This window comes from Rhynchophorus ferrugineus, unplaced genomic scaffold, assembly GCF_030347505.1.
Source record: "Rhynchophorus ferrugineus isolate W39M unplaced genomic scaffold, kcgeb_rfMv2 rfM10, whole genome shotgun sequence".
Taxonomy (NCBI): domain Eukaryota; kingdom Metazoa; phylum Arthropoda; class Insecta; order Coleoptera; family Curculionidae; genus Rhynchophorus; species Rhynchophorus ferrugineus.
The window spans coordinates 1,732,926-1,747,810 of NW_027472589.1; the positions used below are offsets into that span (position 1 = coordinate 1,732,926).

The 14,885-nt window shown below is 32.5% G+C and overlaps 1 protein-coding gene across 2 annotated transcripts in view; it reads right to left on the bottom strand.

Annotated features, from left to right (window-relative positions):
• LOC143204348 (uncharacterized) overlaps window positions 1-14,885 on the bottom strand; it is a 40,296-nt gene that overhangs the window by 19,852 nt on the left and 5,559 nt on the right. For both annotated transcript variants that reach the window (XM_076416930.1, XM_076416931.1), the window contains exon 2: window positions 11,611-11,805. In XM_076416930.1, the coding sequence (XP_076273045.1) occupies window positions 11,611-11,805 (195 nt within the window). The remainder of the gene's footprint in view (window positions 1-11,610; window positions 11,806-14,885) is intronic.

Genomic DNA, 14,885 nt, shown 5'->3' on the forward strand with positions numbered 1-14,885 from the left:
GTTAGGGCTAATTAAAAAATATATGGATTTAATTCTAATAGCGCCATCTATGTATCATGCCGGAGATTTTACACTTGACCTCTTATGTATAGTCCGTTCCGTGATGAAAACGCATCAATCTACACATAGACCATCGGTTCTTAATGGTATTGTGATTTGTACTAATATCAACGTTATCAATACGACAGACGACCCAGATTGATACGCCATCTAAAGACATCCCTCCTTTAAGGGTTCTTATCAATCACCAAAATCTAAACGATTAAACCTATATTCTCTACATTATATTCTACCGGAAGCAATATTCGTGTTGATGAACAATACATTTATGATAATCTCAACTGTTAAAAACTTTAAACAATAGTTATAAACATATTTCATATAAACAATACTGAGTCTCAAGTATTGGGACTCTTAATGCTTTCTTTTATTAACATGTCCGTGGACGTACCACATAGGTACGAAGGTCAAGGCCAAACCTGCTCGGTATTGGGTAACATGACTAACTTGATCTATCATTATCTTCAGATATTTCGCGTTTATTATTGAAGTAGTAGAGACGGTCGACCAACAAAATGTTTAAGCGAAAGAAAAAATTATCTGGCGACAGATGGTCGTTATTAAATGTTACAACTGTTGCTCGTTGAAAATTAACAGCTAAAACTATGCCTGATGGATGGTATAATCAATTCCGCAAACAGGAATAACTGAAGATGGTTAAACCCAGACCAGATTGGTTGCTGTACTGTTAGATCAGAAGATTGCATTTATATAATATGAAGACAACTAAAATGAAAATATGTTCACAATACTGGTATAAATTTTGTTTAATTATTAATAATTTTCTTTTTTTTTCTCTGTACTTGACTTTGTTCATTTTCATTTCAGTTTCTTGCTTTCTTGCGTTATTAAACTGCTGGTTCTCTGTTAACATTTCTATTAGTATTCTTGCTCCTTTATTTCATTTTCATTTTATTATTTAGTTTTTATATTTTTATATTTTCTTTAATGTGTATTTTATCATTTTTTATTAGTAATAGTCTACAACGTTTTATTGTCATTGCCTTTACTATTTTTGCTTGTAGTTATGTAGTTATTTTCGCTGTGTTCACTTTCTTCCTCTACTTGTTCATGATCTTCTCCTCCTTTTTGTCTTCTCCTTGTTTATTCCTATTTCCTCTACCACTTTTCTTAATGTTTTCTCTACTTCTTCCTTTGTAGTTCTTGCAATTTCTATTTGCAAGAATTTTAAAATTGCCCTAATATCTCCAGTTTCTTAATCTAGATATGTTTGAGCACTAATTTTTTTTTTCGTTCCCCTTAAATATTTTGATTTATTTATTTCTTTGGTCATTGTTCTCTTTCATTTCTACACTCAAATGTCTTATAATGTTCACTACTTTGTTCCAATTGGATTCAACATTCTTCTTCTCTTGTTTCCTTACTCCAAATTATTTTTATATTTCAATGTTATCCATGTAAAGCAAATTAAATTCGTTAATGTTCCTATTTATTTCAGCGTTTGGATAGCTTTACTCGCCTTTTAATTATATAGGGTTTATCTAAATCTTTGAAGGTTATTATATGATCAATATTTATTGGACAAATTAGACGACTTCATCTAGTAATTGACATGAATGTCGTTTTAGAAATATCTCCATCCATTATCTCTGATGTATTTTAGTTACTATCGACGTTTTTCATCATTTATATAAAAATAATCACAATTGTAAAACATCAAAGTCATCTTTCTCATATCAGATCACCATTACTATACAGAGTGTGTCATTTTTATGACCTGAATCTAGTTACAGACAGGTCCAAAACAAAAGCAAATCCATTAAAATTGACTTACTATTTTACTGGTTTATTTTACTTATTAAAAAATGCAAATGAATGGTGATGAAATAAGCTGACGATGTTCAGTTTAATTAATACAATAACGTAATCAATTAGAATTAATTAAATTCAATAATGCTCCTGTTAAACAGTAGCCTGTTAATTATTTTTAGTTGCGAAATAACCCGGTAAGTTTTTATTTAATTAATAAAATATTTGGAATGGAATATTTATGTGGTGTAAATAATTGTGAACGTATAAAGTCACCCTTCAAAATTATAATGTTTTGTTACTTAATCTTCATGTTTTTTGGATGTGTTAAACTCGAAAATGACTTCGTTTTTGTCTCAAATAAACGAGTTAATACATTATAATAAAATAGAATGACTTGAAAATTATTATTTTATTTGCAAACTATCAACGTTACATATTTTGTATCTAATATGCGTTCAACAGCACACACCAAAACCTTTTCTTTTCCCACTACATTCTCTTATTTTTTTCTCCATCTCTTTAAGATCCTGGTAAAATTGTTCACTTTGGTCTTCACTCACATCTGCCCAATTTCTGCTCATTAAAGCTTGCAATACTTTTAGCATTCTTTTAACGATTTGTTTACATTTGAGGTCTTTATGATTGCCTGAAAATTTCTCTATGACCTCCTTAAAAGCAATCCAACCTTCTTTGTGAATGGAAACACCTTCCTTCTTTTTTGATTCTGCGAGATCGGGAAACTTTGAAATTACGTATTTGAAGCGATATCCATCTTTGGGAAGTTATTTTACAAAATTACGGTGGTAAAAGAGCTTTATGTGGAGGGACCAATGTTTCTTGGAGGATATTCTTTTTACTAACTTTAAGCTTCCTCAGCGACCAACTATTTTTGTGCCAGGGATTTATTCGGTCTCTGCTATCCCACTGATACAAAAAAAGGGTATTTAATCGCTTTAGAAAATGTAGAAGGATCAAAATCGCTGCACACCTGGCAACCATAGTCTTCATCACATATATCAATTTCCAAAGAACCAATTTCAAGTTTTTTCAATTATAAAAACCTCCCTCCTTATCCACATAAGAACTGTTTTAATGCTTCCTTTTTATTAATCTGTGAAAAGACGCCACTGTGCTAGATGGGATCTGAAATACATTTCAAAAAATCCTGACGTCCTGAGAAACCAAATGAGGATACTCATACAGCTTATATAGCAGCTACTGCAAACCCATATTATTCGTGTTAGAGATATTATTTATTTTTATTTATAAACATTATATTCCTAACAACAAAATAACATAAACAAAGAACAACTCATCGAAACATTGGAACAGAGCATTTTTATTGTTTTTGGTAAACAAATGCATTCTTCAATCAAAATATCGATGAAGATATTAAAAATCAAACTCAAAAAAATTTAATACCTATCTTTCCTTGTGTTTTTCGACTAAATGAAGTCCTATTACCACTATCAACTGATAGTCAGAGGGAGCGAAGTCTGCTTAATATGGTGGTAAATGATTTTGGGACACGTATCCAAATATGTATGTTCTAGGGGTTGTTTACAATTTCATGTTTCGCATATTTGACTAAATTAAGCTCTATTAACACTATTAAGTGATGGTCAGAAGGAGAGAGGTCTGGTGAGTACGATGGTAAATGATTTTGGGATATGTATCCAAATATGTATGTTTTAGGGGTTGTTTACGATTTTATGTTTCACATATTCGAATAAATTAAGCTCTATTAACACTATTAAGTGTTGGTCAGAGAGAGCGAGGTCTGGTGAGTATGGTGGTAAATGATTTTGGGATATTTACTCAAATATTTATGTTCTACGGGTTTTTTGGAATTTTATGTTTCAGATATTCGAATAAATTAAGCTCTATTGACACTATTAAGTGATGGTCAGAGGGAGAGAGGTCTGGTGAGTATGGTAGTAAATGATTTTGGGACATGTATCCGAATATTTATGTTCAAGGGGTTATTTTCAATTTTATGTTTCGAGTATTCCTCTCGTTATATCAGAGAATGTACGCGCAAGGCTCCGAAGTCTTGGAATTCTTTCATCCGTCATTCCACTGCCACGATATCGGCCCCCTGCTGTCGAGGTCGATTAAGGATCATTGTAAACACTTAACGCTGATTAACGGCAGCTGATTTTTCTCTCGGCCTCATCTTCGCTCGCTCCTTCTTCCCCCTTTTCTCGAATCTTGGCCACGATATAACCGTTTTTTTCTCTTCTATTCGGATCCGCAGCGTTACGCAACGCACGAGGTTGCGCGATTGGCCGTCGGTGATTTTCCCGATACAACCTGGTTCGGGTAATTGATTCGAATTTGACTCGCCTGGGAAACTATATGTGTCGTTGTTTTGCATTGTTCTCGTGCGGATTAACGTTTTAGTATCGCGAAGTGGCCTAATATCCGCATCAGCGCTCGTTTTGAATCGAATAATTTTATATAACAAGCGCGTTACACTTTCTTCGATATTCAGATATGCGGTACAGTCTCCGTACCTTCTAATGATGGTGTTTTTTGTTTATATTGGAGTATAAACGTAACCTACAAATATGTTCAGTTGTGGTTGAGTTTCGCTCGAACGGTTCAGCTCGTATAACGAGAAATAGAGGACAAAAATGACTAGACCTGAAGATAGTAGATGAAATTGAGCTTTCCTTAAAGAATTTAAAGGGAATCCTAGGTTAATTTATGAATTCAAAAAAACATATTTTAATATGTTAATTTCTTTAAACATATGTTTAATTTACAAGAACTGGCAACATGGCAAAATCAAATTTTACACTGAAATACTACAATAAATCCACATAAAATCAAAACAAACTTCAACACTTCTCTGCTGACGTTTTGCTTAATTAGTTTATTGTCGAACGATTATCATTATTATTTATTATTTATTATTATTCATAAGAATAATTTAATTTTTTTGCTATAATTTCCTTTCGAGTGACCCCAGATTAGTAAACATTACTATTTAAAAAGTTAGAAACTTTTGGTATATTGAATTTCCAATATATTAATAATTTTTATACCGTCTTTATTTTTTAAAATATACAATGAAATATGCATTTTTTTTATGAGCAGATTTCTGTTTATATCAGTTATCCTAAATATTATAAATTCTGAACTAATTTAATATGGATTTTCGTTTGTTTAACCTCAAAATACATATATTTTGAGAGTTTTATCTTTATACGAAAGCTAAAAAATTAGGTAATGTCTATTTATACAGTCGTAAATATTTTTTGCCATTTTGAATTTTTTGTTACCATTTCCCTCCATATAATCGTATGTTAATGAATATTGAAAGTATTTATTATAGAGAATTTTATGAGCTTGAATCAAATGTTCCTTTAGTTTCAATAATATACGATGAAAAATATATTTTCGAAAAATTATTGGATTTCTGTTGTTATCACATATCTTAAGAATTTATAAAATAATTCTAAAGTAATTTGACGTAGATTGTTGCCTTTTTTGCCTCAAAATATATATATACTTATTTTTATCTCAAAGGTAAACCTTTTTCCACATAACATAGTCGTGAAAATTAGCCAATTTTTACTATTTTTATATTTTCTACTATCACTTCTATTCAAATAATTACAGGTTAATGAAAATCATGGAGATTATGAAGAATCTTACCGTAAATCAAGTGGTAGAATAGTTTCTTTATATAACCCTTAGTTTTGAAATTATAACACATTTATATTGAGATTTATATTTCTTTTTGGCAAATATTTATTAAGACTGATTATAAATGGACTCACCATATGTGAAAAAGATTGAGGACAATTTATATAATGGTACCAAGATCAAAAATAAAACTCCAGGAACCAGTGGTCTCCAAATCTATCCTTATTTAACATTTGATGTCTTAACATGACAAGAAAAACAAAAGAGCAAGAAGAAAGAAACAGGATAAAGTGAAGACTATTGTTTAAGGATCTCTATTCAAATGTTCACTGAATGATATCGATATAAAATTAAGAGAGCAATGTACAGGGTAGGTTGACGACCATTCCTGCTGACCAATGCTCGAATAAAACATCTCCAACCGACTGTAAAAGAGCGACAAGTAATTCTGATTTTCCCATGACCGGCAACAGCAGCGAACGTTGGTATAATGAGCTTGAAACGATTTTATTAGCAATTAGATCACTTTCTATATTTAATCTCTGTCGAAAACTTTCATTTCTCGATGAATAGCCGTCTCGCCTTTTTCCCAAAACTCTACTTTTTCTCTAGATTGTTTATTGGAAACTGTTAAACATCATTGGTGTCTGTTTAATACAAAATGCTATTCCAATGTTTTTTTTTAACAGATATATAGTGATGAATCACTCGAAAATGGTGAAGATGGGACCCCCAGCGTGATTTTTTACCATGACAATGGTCGATCATCTTTAACAAGCTCGAACAATACTGCATCGATGATGGAAGCGTTCATTCGATGTAGACACACATTGTTTATGATTTCCATTGTCTGATGGTAAAGAATCTGTGTTGAACAATAGAATTTTTTAACAGTAAAAGTGTTCTTAATTCCTGTAGCACAACATTAGTACAGTTTTCAGTGAAATTTAAAGAAATGCTTTTATAAAAATAAAAAATAACTATTAATACATTTACTAATATTAATATAGAAATAATGTAATCAAAAATGTTATTATAATTTATATAAAAATTTAATACAAAAATGTTAATCTTAATTAATTAATCTTATTGCATTAACACATTAACAGCTTTGTAATTAAACTAATTTTTGTACGAATAATAAACTGAATGTTAAAAGAGTTGGTTAAAGGTTAAATGGATAATACCAATCTGACAAGAACCAAAGAGAATGAAGCCAAATGGCTTTTCACTCATTTACGTCACTCTGTTAATTTGAATAAATTAATAGAGTGACAGTGATGATGCAAAAGCAAGCTGCACAATGTTCAAAGACGTATAGTCAGTTAAAATATGTAATAAGTCCAAATGTAAATATTTTCTTACAAACTTAGGAAAACATTGTCGAATACAATCTTATTTTTCTCGAAAAATTTTAATTTAACGGTAAAACAATATAAAGCGTTATCTTTTATTACGACTTTTAAGTACTTGCAGAAACTAATTTGATTTATATAGTTAAAATTTAAGTATTTAATAAAAAAAAATAAGTGACAAAGTAATTAATTTCCTCAAACTGTTTATTAAATATGCTGTTAGTTCGGTAATTAATATGACAGCTGGAGGCATTTCGGATTATATTGATGGCAATTAACGATCTTTACAAATAATTTAGATACTAGAGGGTTTTAAACATTATTTTCTAATTTATAGGCTTTAATACTTATTATGTCATTTTACCGGCACAAACATTATGAACTGTTTTTTTAATCTCCAAAAAAAAATGACTCTGAACGTTAAGCAGTGATGTTGAAAGTTAATTTCGAGGGTTTTATTCGTATTATTAGGATTAGGATTAGGACTCATTTGAATATTTTAAGGATTTAGTGCTTTACTGTTAATATCCTTTTATATTGGTCATTATGTTATTTTACTGAGAATAAAATTTCGAACTAAGAGTCACAAAACATCACTAAACATAATTAAAGAAGCTGGAAGCTCACAGATTGCTGTTGTTAATGGTATTTTATGCTCTGGAGTCCATTATTGGTTTTAAAATATGTATTGGTCGCAATACAAGCAGAAGGGGAAGCAGACAAAGTGGTTTCACAATTCATGTATGATTTTTCTGAAATAGAATATGGATAAAAGTATTGACTAGTGATGGGCAATACTTGTACACAATTTAACAATAACAATTGACCAAAGATTTCTGATGAGCTCAACATTCTATATTCAAAAACAAACTACACTTTGCTGTAGAACTGACGTCAAATGAATATCAATAATATACCATATAAACGAAGCCCTTGTCTAATTTTCCTAAAGGTAACCTAATAGTCCCAACCTTCAATCAACAGGTGTCAACATTTCATAACAATCTGGCTCTGAGTTCAAAAGCTATAGTGAGACAGAAGAATGTAATGTATAGTTCAGATCTAAGCCCCTGTGTCTATTAGATCTTTACATCCGTCAAAAGGATGCTCCAAGAAAAGAAGTCTGACTCAAATAAAGAACAAACTGGTGAAGTTGATGCCTATTTTGAAAACAAGGAAATATCTTGAACACTAGACTGAATAAATACACAATAAGTATCGATTCAACTCACAATCAACAATTATTTGATGATGGCGCATGATGAAAGTCAATGTTAAATAGTATCATTGGTTTACTTAAATACTTAAATTAATGGGGAATGGCCAGAGAGAGAAGTAATTTCTTTTTTTTAATCTCCTAGAACGTCAACAATCTCTACGTGGGCAATAAGTATTATTATATGATTTCGGTTATATAATATAACCATCCTGGAATGTAGAATATCACGTCAGTAAGTGATCTGCTGTACAACTTATAATCTAAATCTTATTCTAGATACTATTCTAACCTGTTTTAAGGCCTATCCTAACTTATTCTAAAAACTATTCCAGCTTATTCTAGAGATTATTAAATCTCACTCTATGTGTCGATTAATTAGTTTGTATGGTAGTTTGCGTTTGAGTCTATGCACTAATAGTCTTTCAGAGTACTTCGCAATAACACTCCGAATCACACTCGTTATGGGATCTATGCGGATATCGCGCTGAATCAGTTTATTGGACACGTAATATGGGGCATAGACGATGACTCGCAACACTTCGGAAACTCTGGAGGATATCTATATTAGATTTACTAATAGTACCCCATAGTTCCATACCATAGGTCCAAATGGTATTGAATTACACATCAAAACCTTGTTATCTAATGATAATTTAGGTTTATGCCCTATCGGCTAATACATTTGGTTTAGTTTAAGCCCAAGCTGTTTGCGTTTTTTCAGTATAAGTTTTTTCCATGTCAAACGTCGATCGAAATGCATTCTCAGTTATTTCTGCTTGCGAAAGTTCATGATTATTCAATTTTACTGAAAGACATGTTCTTCCACAAAGGGTGAATGTCACATGGGTAGATTTTGTCTCATATGCTTTGATACACCACGTTTTCAGCCACATTTCGACTATGTTAAGATGAAATTTGGAGGTTTCTTGTGGCTTATATTAGATCCTCGTGTGATGATAAAACCGCTGTATCCTCAGCACATATTGCAACAGTAGTGTTTCTTGAGGTCGGTGGGTTAGTTGTATACGATAAAAATAACAATGGGCCAAGAACACTGCCCTGCGGAACAGCCGAATATATTGGAGGTCAGTGTATTCGTCACCCCGTTTGACAATAAAATGTCTGTCTGTGAGGTATGATTTCAATAGTTGAAAGTGCGTATGGGACAAAAGCTTTTTCAATTTAACATGCAGTTCAGTGTGCCACACCTTGTCGAAGGCCTGAGAAATATCGAGAAATGCAACGGAGCAATATTTTTATCGTTTCAGTTTTTGTTAATTTGGGTGACTAATCAATGTATTTGTTCTGTCGTTCCGTGTTTATCACGGAAGCCAAATTGATGGCCTGGAATAATACTTCTGTCCTCTGCGATTACTTTGAGTCACTTAATGTATAGTTTTTCGATTTAGAGAGAGAAGTAATTGATTTTCATTCAAATAATTGAACGTAACACAAAAGTTTAATTTCATTAACGAAATGGTATGAATTAAAATTAAAACTACAGGTGCAACTACCTTTCTTGTTAAATATAAACATTACTGATTGTTTAATTAATTTAATTTAATTTAATTTAATTTAATCATAAAATTAATAGTTTCTTCAAAGAATAGTCCATCTAGTCAGTTAAGTCATAAAATCCAGCAACGTAAGCTAATTATTCGAAAAATTCGAGTTTTTCTCGTCTCTTTTCATATTCATCATGAATAAGTCATCGTCGTCGATGACGGGGATCAACAAATGACAAACAATCGGTTCCTGGTAACTTGTGCCCATGGGTTGGGTCACAAATTTCACTTCTTGAAAATGTGTTTTTTTTGCTTATTGCTGCTCTTCTCCGCTGATGTATGTTTGTTCAGTCGGCGATTAAACAGATCAAAAACGTCGCGACTGTAACGGAATGCGCTGGAAGTGGGTCAGAAGAGGTAACAGCCCGATACCAGGTTGATGCGAAAAGATTAGTACGGATTTTAATCGATTACTTGTTTGTTAGTACCTCAATATACTCTGATAATGAAAATGATATCTAATATATTATTTTAAACAATAATATTGACCATATCAAGGTTTCCGCTTTTTTTTTGGTAGATTATTTGAAGTCATTTGAATGTTTCTTTTTTATCAGCAAGATGATATTATGACCTTTCATTGTGATTTTTAAATAAATAATCTTTTGCGGCATATAGAGTTGCGTTTCTTGACCGTTATTCTTACTTTATATTAAACTATTGTGTTTCTTTAATACACTAGTTATTTAAAAACCCTAGAAAGGCAAAAAACTCACTAAACTCTCTTATACTGAATGGATGTAACGCTAGTTTCACATATATTCTCATAATTTTCAAACGCTTTAATGATATTAATATTTTTGTGCCAATTTATCAATGATTTCTGAACAAAAATATGAAGAAAAAAACGTTACTTTCACTAGCTGTCCAGTCGGAGTTTTATTTTTTAGTTAACAATGTTTAGCTAAGTTCACACATATCCTTTTATGTCATAGTTAAACAAAAACATATAAATCAAACAGGTCTTATTTAGAATTCAACCCCTAAATATCATTCACGAATATTTGTGTATGAAAAAGCTCTGTGCAAACTGGGTGCTGCGCGAGCTCACTTTTGACCAAAAGCAACGACGAATTGATGATTCGGAGCAGTGTTTGAAGATGATCAAGCGTAATAAACCCGAGTTTTTGCGTCGATATGTGACAATAGATTGTGATCATGGGTACATTATTTCACTCCGAAGTCCAATAGACAGTCTTCCGAGTGGTCTCCACACGATGAACCCGCTCCAAAGCGTCGGAAAGCGCAACAGTCCGTTGGCAAGGTTATGGCGTCTGTATTTTGGGATGCGCATGGAATAATTTTCATTGACTACCTTGAAAAAGGAAGGACCATCAACATTATATATATTACAGCGTTAAGTGCTGCTTCACCCAGACAATCCACCGTGTTAAAAATCCATGAATTGGGTTTCGAATTGCTTCCTAATCCATCGTATTCTCCAGATATGGCCCCCAGTGACAATTTCCTGTTCCCATATCTCAAAAGAATACTCGCTGGAAAGAAATTTTCGTTGAATGAAGAGGTGATTAAACGAAACTGAGGCCTATTTTGAAGCAAAGGACAAATCGTACTACAAAAACGGTATCGAAAAATTGGAGGATTGCTTGATTTGTTTTTTTCTGTTTGTAAAGTTTTGAATACAAAATTTGGTAAAATATAATAAGTTATGAGCAAAATTACAGTTAACTTGGAAAGCTATATTTCAATTATTTTCAGAATGTTTCTAATAGTTTTGACTTAAGTGAAAAAAGTATGGCGTACTTCAGCTGACGTTAAACTAGTTTAACCAATGATTACAACTAAATTTGAATCTTTTTCAAGCTATAGAAGTCACGAAACATCATTTAATTCGGCACGAGACGGTTGGTACTTAATTTACCGAAAGAGATGTTTCTAGTCCCGCTAAAACTTTCACTTCTGCGACGTCGAATTCCGAACGACACCGAAAATTCCCAACGAATAATGCAGAAAAATCGCTTACCACAGAACGGAATGCCTTCTGGTAACCAGACGGTGTTTTCGCACACACGCCTGGAGGGTCCCAACAGTTCGAAGCCTCTTTCGCAGGAATACGTGGCTACCGTTCCAGAACCGAGACTGTCATCAGAGAATACCACCCGGGAATGGGCGGGGGATCCTGGATATCGACATCCACCGACTTCTTGAGCTTCAACACCTAGAGAAAAAAAGAGTGTTAAGTTATATTTGTTCATTAATTAACAGTATAATGCATTGATCTTGTATAACTATCATGTATAGGTTATGAACATGAATAGTTATCAACTTATATAATGGCAATAGTTTCAACTGTCATATTCTAGTTTATTTGTCGATATTCATTATCCTAAACAAAGGGCATTCTGAATTCTTAACAATATTATCTTTATGAAAATCCTCTTTGGGATTTTCAAATTTTGTTACACAGTATAAAATATTTGGGGACTATTTTATACTTTTTTTTATTATTTAATTATTACATTGTTACTAGTCGTTTCCGACTAACCTACAATTTGTCTTTATGATAACTTAAATTTTGGTATAACTAGGAGGACTCATCGGCCCTACCTCAGTCTCTGGTGAAATACTGCAATCACTGCTGTATTTTCTATTATATACACCTCACTATACAACACCACACTAGATCAGATGGTTCGATTCTTTTGAGTGTGTGTCCTGTTCTGGTGGTATCCAAAAGTTGCAATACTTCAATATTCTCATGAGAATAGAGTCTTTCTTCATGCCCCCTTGCAATTCTCTTGATTTCTTGACTGACTGTGGGTATCTGAAGGTTTCCATGTAGGTAATCAGTCCTATAGTATTTGGGTGCGCCCACAATACCTCTCAAGACTTTGTTCTGAAAAATTCGTATTTTATTTATGTTACTCTTTGCAGAACATCCCCATAATTTAACTCCGTATGGTATGGTATATATAGGTTTCAGTATTTGCTTATATAATAACAATTTATTATGTACTGACCATTGTGATTTTCTTCCAACTAGCCAATACATTTTCCTATATTTCAATACCAGTTCTTTTCTTTTCTTCTTTATATCAAGATATATAATCAAGATTCTTTCCGAGATATTTAGCGTTGTTGCTATATCAAATGATAGTATTATTTAATGTTATTGGTGCTTGTTCAAATCAAATAAAGTAGATAAAGCATTGGTCCCAGTACACTTCCTTGTGGTACAGCTGCTTTAGCTTCTTTTATTGTAAAGTAAGCTTCTTCTTGTTTGACTCCAAACATTCTGGTTATAATGTACGATTTCAGTAGTTCGGTGTGTTGTTTTGGTAGCATTTTCTGTAGTTAATGAACAAGGCCTTCATGTCAAACCTTATCGAAGGCGTGTGCTACATCTAAGAATATAGCTGAGCATACTTTTTTACTTTCGTAGGCTTTTTCAATAACATCTGTTATTCTGTGGACCTGGTCAATTGTTGAATGCTTGTTAATAAACCCAAACTGGTGTTTTGGTATTAGATTTTTTCTCTCTATGGTCGACTATTTTATACAAAAAAATAAAATCTGTTAAAATTATCAACATTTTAATGTATAAATTATGTACTACAAATTTTTTATTCCAAAATATTTTGAAAACCCAATTGTCCTATAGAAAACACTGTATATATCTCTGCATAGAAACAAGATTCGTAGACCATAAGCTTAATATTAGTTGCTCGATCAACGAGCAGTTGTTGATGAATGATTAATTATAATATGGTTTTGATTGAATAGAGTTATTGTACGTTTATTATCAGTTTTCTTTAAGATTCTTGTACAAAATTGGAGAATCTTAGAGCTAAAACTCACAAAAACTTCTTCAGCTAACTAACTAAGATTTATATGAGCTTTATACAACAGGTGCTTGACACAATTTAACTAATGGTAACGGTTGTTCGTGCTATTTTAGAGAAAAAAAAAGTCACCAGATATATTTTACAATCCTCTATTCTTATCATTACTGTCTGTCATCGATAGTGAAAATCGTTTTCCACTAACGAATTTTTAAAGTATCAGAAAAAGTCAGAACCAGAAGTCAAATGGTGCTAAATCTAGGAAATAAACCACATATTGCAACAATTCGTACTTTAATTGGCCGATTTTAGTGAATATTTGTATCCAATAATAATTTCATGGTTCCTATATTTAATTAAAACATAATACTTTGGTTTCTGGTTCTTGGTTCTTAGAAACTCTTTGTTGGTACTTCATAAATTTGTTGAACAACATAGTACTAAGCTTTCTGGTCTCATAATATTAGGAAAATGCATGAAAAACGTAAAATAAAACAATTAATAACAATATCACGCAAGAAAACTCGACGAAAATGCATTTTTCATCGATAATATTTTCCTCGTGACTCAGTTCACGGCTAGGAAACGCTTCGGCCGTATTGTTGTCGATGTACCAGTGACCTACTAAATAATCTGGCGGTTCAAACGACCAAGATAATAGCGAGCATACGTTCGGTATGTTGTCCATGTCATCGTATACAAGGATCGGCGAGAAAGTGGCGACGGCATGGGCGAGAATATAACCCAACCGGTACCATTCGTAGTATTCGGCGGTATTTGTTTTCGTGTGATATCTAGCTTTAATAAGGTTATTTCATCTTGACCGGTCATTTCCGCGTCGACTTTTACTCTTGCGACTTGGAATTCATGTTCAATTTTCGCGAAGTAATAAACATATTTTCTCTTTGCAAATGACGCGCGTTAGAATGACGAATTATAGTTGTGAATTGATGGTTTATCCCATATATACAGGATGGACAAAATAATATAAGCTGTTGAATCACCATTTGCGTTTAAAACAATTGCAATACTTTGCAGAATAAATGCGGTTTCCAACGGAATGTTCCAACGGAAGAAACATAAGCCAATTAGTTCAACAATGTTGGCAATGGAAATCTAATATGGCTATTGTGGCGCGTTAGAATGGCGAATTATAGTTGTAAGTTGATGGTTTGTCCCATATATAAGGGATGGACAAGATAATATAAGCTGTTGAATCGCCATTTGTTTTAAAACAATTGCAATGCTTCGCAGAATAAATCCGGTTTCCAACGGAATGTTCCAACGGATGAAACATACGCCATTTGGTTCACTGATGTTGGCGATGGAAACCTATTCTAACTATTGCGGTGGCCATGGAAGACGTGTGATGATATTCTGATGCTTCTCAGTCCAAGACTTATTTACACGGTAGCAGTGTTACCGATAAGCAGCAAAATGTACTCTATTACATGGT